At 59.6% G+C, this 11,326-nt stretch overlaps 1 protein-coding gene across 1 annotated transcript in view; it reads left to right on the top strand.

Annotated features, from left to right (window-relative positions):
• The first annotated feature begins 451 nt into the window (after positions 1–451).
• SH3BP1 (SH3-domain binding protein 1) overlaps positions 452–11,326 on the top strand; it is a 14,223-nt gene continuing 3,348 nt past the window's right edge. Inside the window, exons 1-18 of the mRNA XM_012637986.1 lie at positions 452–627; positions 1,898–1,940; positions 2,147–2,251; positions 2,950–3,026; positions 3,285–3,396; positions 3,477–3,553; positions 4,027–4,171; positions 4,662–4,730; positions 4,908–4,998; positions 5,410–5,555; positions 6,307–6,418; positions 7,103–7,184; positions 7,259–7,339; positions 8,122–8,238; positions 8,887–8,984; positions 9,300–9,441; positions 10,455–10,549; positions 11,251–11,321. Of these exons, the coding sequence (XP_012493440.1) occupies positions 569–627; positions 1,898–1,940; positions 2,147–2,251; positions 2,950–3,026; positions 3,285–3,396; positions 3,477–3,553; positions 4,027–4,171; positions 4,662–4,730; positions 4,908–4,998; positions 5,410–5,555; positions 6,307–6,418; positions 7,103–7,184; positions 7,259–7,339; positions 8,122–8,238; positions 8,887–8,984; positions 9,300–9,441; positions 10,455–10,549; positions 11,251–11,321 (1,722 nt within the window). The 5' untranslated portion in view covers positions 452–568. The remainder of the gene's footprint in view (positions 628–1,897; positions 1,941–2,146; positions 2,252–2,949; positions 3,027–3,284; positions 3,397–3,476; positions 3,554–4,026; positions 4,172–4,661; positions 4,731–4,907; positions 4,999–5,409; positions 5,556–6,306; positions 6,419–7,102; positions 7,185–7,258; positions 7,340–8,121; positions 8,239–8,886; positions 8,985–9,299; positions 9,442–10,454; positions 10,550–11,250; positions 11,322–11,326) is intronic.

The raw sequence follows: 11,326 nt of genomic DNA, 5'->3' as shown, positions 1-11,326 counted from the left end.
TCATCCAGCAGGGGTGGCCTTCAGCTCCGGACGGCCAGAGGTCCTCTGGGGAGGGAGTCCAGGGCAGCAGCCCTCTGCAGGCCCAGATGGGCCTGTCCTTGGCCTATCCCTCCTAAGCTGGCAACCCTCCTTCCCCTTTAAGAGGGGCAGGAAGGTTATTTATACCCAGAACCTGCAGGCAGGCGGGCGTGGCAGGAGCGGGCTTACCTGTTTCCCGCCACCGGGCTGGGCGGGAGGAGGAGCCGGCGCTCAACCTGTGGACCGCCGCGGCCCGCCTGACGAGCACTCGCGGGGGCCCGGCCGGGGGTCGGCGGGGGGCCCGGAAGCCGGGGGAGAGCCAGGAAACCAACTTGGAGAGAGGAGTGACCTGGGGGCCGGGGGCGGAGTCGCGAGCGGGGGCGGGGAGAGACGGCCGCCAGCCGGGGCCGAGAGCCGCGAGCGCGGCGGCCCAGGAAGCGAGCGCGCCGCCCACCCATCCGGGGCGAGAGCGCGCCGCGGGAGAGGCAGGCCGGGCCGGGGGCTGCCCGGGCCTTCACCCCCGTGACCCCGAGCCCCTGCCGCCCTCAAGATGATGAAGAGGCAGCTGCACCGCATGCGGCAGCTGGCCCAGACGGGCAGCTTGGGACGGTGAGTGTCACCCGCTTGCAGTGCCCACTCTTACCCCCGCAGGACCCGAGGGGGAGTAGAAGGGTGCGGGGAGACGGGGTGGGGGCGCCAGGGGGCAGCCGGGCAGCCGGCCTCTGACCGGCCAGAGCCCTGCCCTCTCTTGCTCCCCTCTGATCGCCACCCGCATCTCCCAGGCAGAGCAGGAGCAGACGCTGGTCTTTGGGGGAAAGGGCACCCCACCCCTGACTGGATGGGAGGGGGCTGCAGGGGGAGAATGCGCTCTGACCGAGGACACTGCGACTTCGCAGCCCCCAGGAGCTTCTGAGTGGACGGTCCTCTCTGGCCTCACTTGTTCCTTCTGGACATTGGGGCTGTTAACGACCTCTGATTGCTGGGTGGGGGAGGGAAAAGGTCTATAGGGCCCCAGACCGTGGAGGGGAGGAGACGGGGTCCTGGCCTGGGGGGAGGAGGGGCCTGCCCTTGCTCTGCGGCCTCCCTTCCCCTCCCCCAGCCAGACGCCTCCTGCTTCTCTATCTTGCTTCTGCTTTTCCCAGATTCAGGTGGAAACGTCCCCAGGTCTCCCTGTTCCCACCCCCAGCCCTTGAACTGGGGGATCCAGGCCAGAAGTTTGGGGAGGCTCTGAGGGCCTGTCTTCTCTGCTCCTCTTCCCCCAGCCTTGGGAGTTCCCCATTCTCTGCACCCAGGGGAGGGGCTTGGGTGTCCAAAGACCTGGTTCTAGTCTCGCACTGGCACAAATGCCTGCGTTAGCCTCAGGCAGTCAGGCCACCTTCCTGTGGGTCTCAGCATCCCCCATGGGTCCCCAGGCAGGGGCAGAGGGCCTGTGCACCCCTGCCACAGCTAGAGTCTAGAGTCCTACATGACTGACAGCCCAGGAGTCTGAGCTCCCACACTTCCCGTTCTTGGGGCCAGCCTAGGCCTCCTTTTCCTGGGGTGGGCTGATGATTTGGGGGTGGCAGAAGAGAAGCTTTGACCCTGTGTCCCAAAGCTGGGCCCTGGGCAGCTTTCCCCGCCCCCTACTTCAGTTTCATGCATCTGCCCTCTCTCAGGACACAGCCCTGGGTGGAGGAGGAAAAAGTCCTCTATCCTATTCCCAACCCCATGGAATGTGCTCCGACTGGGATGAGGCAGACTGGCCACCCAGGGCGGGCCCCACCTGGGCGGGGCACTGGAAGCAACTGGGGTCCAGGTGCCCTGCTGGGGGACAGGGGGAGGCTGGGGAGTTCCCAGCCCCAGCGCAGGCCAGCTCAGCAGAAGCTCTCTTCCCCTGCAGCACCCCGGAGACCGCTGAGTTCCTGGGTGAGGACCTGCTGCAGGTACGTGCCTGGGCCGGCAGCCGGTGGGAAGGCAGGCCTGTGCAGGCTGTCAGAGCAGAGGGCTGGGCGCGGATGCCATTCAGGGGCCTGGGTTGAGTCATTCCCCAAGCTGATGGTCCTGGTGTCCTGCAGGGAGGAGAAAGGTAGGAAGGTTGCTCTAGGGAGACAACCTCCCTTGATCCTAAACCCCCACACCTCCCTCCCAGGTGGAGCAGCGGCTGGAGCCAGCCAAGCGGGCAGCCCACAATGTCCACAAACGGCTGCAGGCCTGTCTGCAGGGCCAGAGTGGGGCAGACATGGACAAGCGTGTGGTGAGTGGGGGTCCCAGCAAGGAGGGGCCTGAGCAGCAGGCTTCAGTCTAGTGGGGAAGCGTGGTTGGGGCTCCGGTCTCCCTGCCAGTCTGAGCCTCTGGCACCAAGGGCGTGGAGACTGCCCTGTCCCATGGCCCCTCCGGCACTATGTTCGTGAGACCCTGTGTCTTTCCCATCCCCATCTGGATCCCACTCCCCTCTACACCAGTCCCTGGTCTCTCTGATCGCAAAGCTAGTGCTCTTCGTAACTCCAGCTGGGAGTGTGCGGGGCATGTTTTGGAGTGTGGCAGGGGTGGGGAGTTGGGAGCAAGGCGTGGAGGAGGGGAGAGCTCAGAGGTGGCCAGGTCAGCCACATAAGGCCTGGGGCAGGGAAAGAGCCCCCGCTCAGAGGCTAGCTCCCCCTTCCAGTCCCCTCCAACTGTGTGACCTCACATGAGCTCCCTGCCCTCTCTGCATCTTAGTTCCCCCGTCTGTGATAGGACTTGGTCATTCCTTCCTGCCCAACTAAGTGGCTTCTGGGACAGAGGAAGGAGGACCCCAGGTGGGTGGGGGCTCTATACGTGGTCACAGGGAAATATCACCCCCCCCACCCCACGGCTGTTGTCATCCTGTTTCCCTCCTGGGTTCCCTCCTCCCTGGCCCAAGGGGCTCGCCCGGTGCTCAGGGATATGCACTCACAGCTGCCTCCCTCCCTGCAGAAGAAGCTTCCCCTCATGGCTCTGTCCACCACGATGGCCGAGAGCTTCAAGGAGCTGGACCCCGATTCCAGCATGGGGTGAGCACAGATGGGGCCCAGCCCTCACCTGGGAATGCCAAGAAGTGATCTGGGCTGGGAGGGGGTCCACATTAGACAAATGGCCAGGCTGCGTCCAGGCCAGTGAGGACAGCCCAGCCTGGGAGAGGGTATTCGGCTTGGCCGAGATAGAGGAGAGATAGGAGGGGCAGGAAATCCTGGGGAGGAGAGGCCCCACCCGGTGTTTCCCAGGGGGTGAGGGGCTGCCAGAGCCTGGGCCCACTGGTGCTACGTCCACAGGAAGGCCTTGGAGATGACCTGTGCCATCCAGAACCAGCTGGCCCGTGTCCTCGCCGAGTTTGAGATGACTCTGGAGAGGGATGTCCTGCAGCCACTCAGCAGGCTGAGTGAGGTGACCTGTCCCCAGCTTCCCTACCTTTCTAGCTCCTTCCCCGCCAGCCCACTGAACCCCACCCCCATACCTGCCCCCAGGAGGAGCTGCCAGCCATCCTCAAGCACAAGAAAAGCCTACAGAAGCTCGTGTCTGACTGGAACACCCTCAAGAGCAGGTGGGAGCCACAGCCACTGGGTGGGACCCCTACATGGTTCAGCCCACAGAGATGGCCACAGAGCTTTCCGGCCCTGGCCACACTGGGAGGACACCGCTGGGTACAGTGTTTTCTTGTGCACACATCTGGTCCTTGGGAACACATGTGAGGATACGTTCAACAGTGTGTACGTGCTTGTCACAGCTGGTGCTGGGGGTGACCCCAAAGCCTAGGAAACCCACAAATGGTCCTCCAAGATCCCTGGATGACAGGGGGGTGCCCCATCCTCCACTCTGGACCTGGGTGGCTGTGATCACCAAACCCACCACCAGGGGGCAGCCCAGAGCACTCACATCCCAGGCTGGGCAGAGGCTGAGGGCCAGCGGCACTCTTGATTTGCATCCGTAAATCCCAGAATCCTATGTAGGGAGGGACATTTGGCTCTGGACATGCAACAGGGCTGGTAACCAGCCCACCTTGGGGTCATTCCCCAGGCTCAGTCAGGCAGCCAAGAACTCAGGCAACAGTCAAGGCCTAGGAAGTGGCCCAGGCAGTTACGGCCACACGACCACAGCCAACAAGGTGGAGACGCTGAAGGAGGAGGAGGAGGAGCTAAAAAGGAAGGTGGAGCAGTGCAAGGTGAGGGGGCCCTTGGGGTTCCCTAGGCATATGAGGTGGCAGGGGTGGGTCCTGTTCCCATTTCACAGACGAGGAAGCTGAAGTTCAGAGAGGTGACATGACTTGCCCAAGGCCATGTGCCAGGCAGCAGCAGAGCCGGGTTTGGGTCTGTGCTGTCTACACCACACACATAACACCTGGGAGGCAGAGACTTGGTCTCCTCACCAGAGTCTTGGTGTTTGCTGAGTGAATGAATGAAAGGTGAATGAAAGAATGATTGAGGACGTGGGGACACGGATGAGGACTAAGCAGCTGTAAAAGCCCCTCCAGAGTTCCAGGGGTTCTGATGGGCTGGCCCCAAGTACAAACCTTGGCAGAGAGAGGGGATTGGCTGGGACCTTCCATGTACAGTTGTGTGGCCTTGGGCAGGTCACAAACCCCTCCAAGCCTCAGCTTCCCTTCTAGACCCCCATTCTCACATGGGCTAAGCTCTCCTCTCTCTGTCCCCAAGGATGAGTACTTGGCCGACCTGTATCACTTTGCCACCAAGGAGGACTCATATGCCAACTACTTCATTCATGTGAGTCCGAGACCAGGCTCCAGGCGTCCAGAGCTCAGGGGTTGGATGCCAGAGCCAGGGGCCACTGGGACCCTGTGAGATGGTAGGAGCTGGGGGCGGGGGGGTTCTACTCTTGTAGATCCTGGGGAAGGCTCAGCTTCCCTCACTTCCCCTGAGGGTGTCCCTTTGTCCCCACAGCTCCTGGAGATTCAGGCCGATTACCATCGCAGGTCACTAAGTTCACTGGACACAGCCTTGGCTGAGCTGAGGGAGAACCACAGCCAAGCAGGTGGGGATAAAGGCAGGGCTAACCTCACACCCCTGACTCCACCCTGCTCAGGGCTTTTTAAGAAGCTTGCACTTCGTCCTGAAAGGCAATAGGGAGCCATGGATGAGTTCTGAGGGCTGGATTAGATGTGTGATGGAGAGATTGCTCTGGCTGCTGTGCGGAGGATGGGACGAAGGGGATAGGACTAGAGCCAGGAGACCTCTTAGGAGGCAGAAGGGAGGTGATGGTGGCCTGGACCAGGGCAGAGGCAGTGGAGGTGGGCAGATTCAAGAGAACGATGGATGATTCCAGATGTGTGCATGGACAGTCGGGTGGAAGGTGGAACCACCTTGAGGACGTCTGGGAGTGACCCCTGCCTGACTTCCCAGGGGTGGGAAGACCCCGGGCCACTGATCTGTCTTGTTCCTGCAGACACTTCCCCCTCGATGACAGCCGCCCCCTTCTCCAGGATGTATGGGGTATCGCTGGGAACCCACCTGCAAGAGCTGGGCCGGGACATCGCCCTGCCCATCGAGGCCTGCGTCATGATGCTGCTTTCTGAGGGCATGAAGGAAGAGGTGGGACCCCCTGGGGCCGCTGGGGAAGAGGCACTGGGGCCCTCATTCTGTCCCAAACCCCCACATGCTGTCCTGCCCTGGTGCCTTCATTCCCTCATTAGAGCACAGGTCCTTGGGAGAAGGCGTGGCCTCCTGGTGACACTACCTCCCGCTCAGTGATGCTCGTGTGGGCCGGGCTCTGTGCTCTAGGCCTTTGCATTCCTCGCTCCCCTTAAGATCCCAGTGACCCTTGGAGGGAGCCCTTCTTGGCTCCATTTTACAAGGGGTAGACAGAGGCAAAGAGGTCCATGTGCCCAGAGTCACATGCGAAGGTGGCACTGAAACCATAGCGCCAGTCACTGTCACACGCTGTCCTTTGCACCTTAGTGTTGTTAGTACATTGCTTCCTTTCCTGAAGATAGACCCTTAGGAGGTGGCAAATACCCAAAGACAGACTTGGGCTTCTCAACGATCCTGCTGGGGCCTCCTTTCTCCCTCCCATTTCCAGCCAGACTCCTGTCTCCCCACGGCTTTTCCCAGCTCCTTCCAGACTTCCCAGCCCCGCCCTTTGCTCAGAATTCTAGACCTTGAGAGTTAAGAAGGGCCACGGACAGTGTCGTGTCCACTCTGCCTGCCAGACCAGTGGGGCCACTGAGGCCCAGTGACGGCCAGCAGCATACCCGAGGCTACAAGTGAGCCAGGGCCCCCTAGCCCAGGTATCCTGCCCTGCCCACCCCTCTGTGACCCCCACCTGCTCCCTCTTGCACCCCAGGGCCTCTTCCGTCTGGCCGCTGGGGCCTCCGTGCTGAAGCGCCTCAAGCAGACGATGGCCTCGAACCCCCACAGCCTGGAGGAATTCTGCTCTGACCCCCACGCCGTGGCAGGTGCCTGGTCCAGGCAGCCCTGGGCGGGAGGTTGGGGGAAGGGGTGCAGCTGCCTGAAATGATCCCAAGATAGTTTGGCTTTAAGGCCTGATATTCTGCTGAGGACACAGGGTTCTTTTTTTTTTTTTTGAGACAGTCTCACTCTTTTGCCTGGGCTAGAGTGAGTGCCGTGGCATCAGCCTAGCTCACAGCAACCTCAAACTCCTGGGCTGAAGTGATCCTACTGCCTCAGCCTCCCGAGTAGCTGGGACTACAGGCATGCACCACCATGCCCAGCTAATTTTGTCTGTAATATTTTTAGTTGTTCAATTAATTTCTTTCTATTTTTTTTAGTAGAGACGGGGTCTCGCTCTTGCTCAGGCTGGTTTCGAACTCCTGAGCTCAAACAATCTGCTCGCCTCGGCCTCCCAGAGTGCTAGGATTACAGGCGTGAGCCACCGCGCCTGGCCAGGACACAGGGTTCTTAACGCAGGGTCCACGATGAACTCCTGAAATGTGTGCACAGTTTTCTGGTGACAAGATTGCTAGCCTTCCTTTTCTCAAAGGGGCCTGCAGCCCAAAGAAACTATTAGACCTATACATGTTAGTGTGAACGAGGGCTGGAGATTCCTTCTATAGGGAGAGAGGGAGAGCAGGTTGAGGGGCTGCTTCTCTGCCTCTGACTTCTCCCCACCTCTGCCTCAGGTGCCCTCAAGTCCTATCTGCGGGAGCTGCCAGAGCCCCTGATGACCTTTGATCTCTATGACGACTGGATGCAAGCAGCCAGGTGAGGATAGGGGAGAGAGGGTGGGGAGGCGGAGGCTGCACAGGTGTACCCACTGACCAGGTCTCTCTCTCCAGCCTGAAGGAGCCAGGGGCCCGGTTACAGGCCCTCCAAGACTTGTGCAGCCGCCTGCCCCCCGAGAACCTCAGCAACCTCAGGTGAGCCCAGGCCCACCTCCCCCCAAAGCCAGAGCTCAAGGACTCAAGGGCCCTGTGTTTGAGTCCGGCCCTGCCACTGTGTCCTAAGCAATATTTCTGAAAACACAGTTTTGATGTACTAGTCATATTTTTTTAAATATTAGACGTTGAAATGAACAATACCTTGAACCTTTGGAGCCACGCTGCCCGGTTTCACATCCCACCTCTGCCCCTGTGTGGGCCTGGGCAGAAAACTCAGTGTTGTCATCTGTCATCTGTAACAGTCCCTACCCCATGGGGTGGCTCTCAGCTTAGCTCCGTGCCTGACACTTAGTTGGCACTCAGTAGATCAGCTAATTTGACTATCAAAAATTTTAAAGTCATGGCTCATTCCTGTAATCTTAGCACTCTGGGAGGCCAAGGCGGGAGAACTGCTTGAGGCCAGGAGTTCGAGACCAGCCTGAGCAAGGGCAAGACCCTGTCTCTACAAAAAAACAGAAAAATTAGCCGGGCATGGTGGCATGCACCTGTAGTCCCAGCTACTTGGGAGGCTGAGGCAGGAGGATCGCTTGAACCCAGGAATTTGAGGTTGCTGTGAGCTATGATGCCACTATACTCTAGCCCAGGCAATAGGACAAGACCCTGTCTCAAAAGAAAAAAAAATTTAAAAACCACCCCATGTGGTATCTTTCCTACTCTTTGGAAACCCTAACCTGGGGAGTTCTCAGGGCTCAGATGCATCAGTGGGTATTCAGGGCCCCACATGCCCTGCCCCCCCCACCCAAGCCCTCTTCCACCCCCAGGTACCTGATGAAGTTCCTGGCACGGCTGGCCGAGGAACAGGAAGTGAACAAGATGACACCCAGCAACATTGCTATTGTCCTGGGGCCCAACCTACTGTGGCCACCTGAGAAAGAAGGGTGAGAGGCCACGGGTCGGAAAGGTGGTAGGAGGGAGGCAGTCCCCATCTCAACCATCTGCTGCTTATTGTTCCCCTGGGCCTCAGTTTCCCCATTCTTGGAGGGGTCAAGTGGCTCCTATTCTCAAGGCTGCTGTGAGGAACAGCCTGAAGGGACCATGGACCCCACGGGGCTTTGGAGATAGGCATTCTGGGTAGTGGCGGTGATGGAGTGCTTGGTGGTCTGGTGGGGAGCTGGGAGCCCAGAGGTCTGGCTCTAGCCCCCACCCCTTCACCTTCCAGAGATGGGCCTTGGGAGGTCACCCTCATGACTGCCATTTCCTCTTCTGTAAACTGGGGAGAAGTTCTATAAACTTTCATGGTTTTTGCTTTGATAATTAGATGAGATGATGAATGGGGAAGTGTTTTACAAACTGTAAAGTCGTGTGTGAGAGGTCATTATTTACCTGGCCACAGATGGCAGAAAGAGTTTATCTGTGTGGAGTGCAATTCCTTGGTAGAGGCTGCCTAGACCAAGACTCCGAGGAAAAGGGTCCTGGATATGGTTGATCCTTGTGTCCCCAGTGCCCAGCCCAAGGCCACGCAGAGAGTTGGGGTCATGAAAACTCTGCTAAGTGGATGACTCACTTTGTCTCCCTTTTTGTCCCAGGGACCAGGCCCAGCTGGACGCAGCCTCGGTGTCTTCCATCCAGGTGGTGGGCGTGGTCGAGGCGCTGATACAGAGTGCAGACACCCTCTTCCCTGGAGGTGCAGCTCCCGCTTTCGTGAAGGCTTCACTTTGTGCCCTCCCTCTGCCCGGCCCCGACCCTGTCCCTGGCAGCCCTGCGAACTCACCAGGAGGCCTGGAGGAAATTGCTTCTCCACACTGAGCCTCAGTTTCTCCTCCCTAAAGTGGGACCGATCCTGCCTGCTTTGTGGGACTGTCGTGAGGCTCACATGGGAGTGGGAAAGCAAAACGTGGTCCAGGTCCTTTCGGGAGAAGGGGGAGTGGCCTTGACACAGGCTGAGGCAGGGAGAATGGCGGAGGCTCCGAGGGCCAACACCTGCTCCTTCTACCTCCAGACGTCAACTTCAACGTGTCAGGCCTCTTCTCAGCCCTCGCCCCCCAGGACACAGTCAGCGACCAGCTGGCCTCTGGTGCGCTTCCACCCGTTGCCGTGCCCACCCCGGTTCCAGCCCCAGCCCCAGCAGCCACCAAGGAAAGGTGAGGACTGAGGGGTATGAATGGCCCTGTCCTGGCCCCACAGACACCCAGCCTGGGGCACCATCTCAGGACTTCAAGTAGCATTTTAGCAAATGTGATTATTGGCGTTTTCATCGCAAAGACCAGGTCTCCCAGTTCTCCCAGTTTGGAGAAGGCGGGGTCTCAGCCTCATCTGATGTGTTCCCTTGTTCATTGCATGGCAATTTGCTGAGCACCTGCTGTGTGCCAGGCACGGTTTCTGGCCCTGGGGATTTAGGGAACTGGGGAGATGATCATTTTGGAATCTATAAATACCCTCCATCTTCCTCTTCGATCCTTCAGATCCACAAGGGCTTCGTGGTTCTGTGTTGCTGCCACACCAGGCAGGTATTGGTCAGTACCGCAGACTGCCACGGCCCACACCGTGACTGTCCTCAGCTGAGCAAGACAGACAAATGCTGCCCTTAGAGCGCGCATTCCAGGGGGGAGGGGAGAGAATCGACACGCACATCCACAGACGCGTTCTGTGACGTCAGAACGGTGCTGAAAAGCAAGATAAAGCAGGAAACGAGTGTGGGGGCTGCTCAGGCTGCTCTGGGTCAGGAAAGGCTCCTGGGGAAGAGACCACCAAGCAGAGACCCAAAGGCAGCCAGGGGTGAGCATGGCCGCCTGCTTCTCAGCCGCTCTCCTGCGTCCAGTGGCCAGAACATCTCACAGAGATCCCATGGAGGCAGAGGGCAGGCCCTGCGTCCCACCTCCCATGCTAGCCTACCTGCCAGGCAGGCGGGGTGCCCTCCTGGCCCCTAGGGGACCGTGGACCCTGTCACAGAGTCACGTAGCAGCCAGGGCTCAGTGGACACAAATCCTGGCCAATGCCAGAAGCATCTTCTGTGGGGAGGGGTGGGGACAGACCCCAAGCACAGCCACAAGGTGGTGGGAGCGAGTGCTGGAAGGACCCAAGCTCCACCTGACAAGATTCCGGGAGGCTTCTGGGAGATGCCTAAGCCTAACCCTGACCCTCTTTCCGTCGGCAGGACAGAGTCTGAGGTGCCCCCCAGACCAGCCTCCCCCAAGGTCAACAGGAGCCCCCCGGAGACAGCTGCCCCAGCGGAGGATATGGCTCGAAGGAGTGAGTTGGCTGTGGGAGAAGAGAAGGGGACAAAGGGTGGGCAGGGAAAGGGGATGGCAAGCCGGGTGCTCCCATCATTTAGACAGCCAGGGGAGGCCAGGAATCGAGGTGGTGAAAAGCCCAGGTTTTGCCACCTGGCACTCTGGGTTAAGATTCCAGCTCCATGACCTTGGGCAGGTATATTCACCTATGTGAGCCTCAGCTTCCTCCTCTGTGTAATGGAACAGTAACTGCACTTAACCTGGTAGGGCTGTGTGGGGCGTTCAGTGGTGCTGCAGGGAGAGCACCCGGCCCTAGCACACAGCAAGTGCCCATTAAAGGTTAGCCAGCGTGAGCACTGGGCACTGGAGTCCTGGCCAGCAGCACACAGCGGGGCCTCGCTGGATTTATGTCCTGGGAGGGAGACAAGCAATGACCAAGTAACGTAAAAACGGACAAGCTCATTTCAGAGGACAAAGAGTCCCACAAGGGAAATAAAATTGGAAAACGGGCAGAGGGACTGGGGTGGGGCATGGGGTGGTCAGGGAGGGCCTCTGAGGGGTGAAGGACAGGAGGAGAGACCCCAGTGACAGGGAGCCAACCGTGCAAACTGTTCCCCGCAGAAGGAACAGCAGACACAAAGGTCCTGAGGTGGGGCCGAGCGTGGAGGGTTTACCACAGATGACGTGGACTCTTAACTCCCCCCTTTTCTTCCTCCGCAGCCAAGCGCCCAGCGCCGGCCCGGCCCAACATGCCGCCCCCCCAGCTGTCCAGCCCCCGTGCCTCCGCCCCCGCCCC

The sequence above is a fragment of the Propithecus coquereli genome, unplaced genomic scaffold (genome assembly GCF_000956105.1).
Source record: "Propithecus coquereli isolate 6110/MARCELLA unplaced genomic scaffold, Pcoq_1.0 Scaffold126, whole genome shotgun sequence".
NCBI classification, from domain to species: domain Eukaryota; kingdom Metazoa; phylum Chordata; class Mammalia; order Primates; family Indriidae; genus Propithecus; species Propithecus coquereli.
Note: the sequence above shows the minus strand (reverse complement) of the source record. Positions and strands in the feature narration are given on the sequence as shown.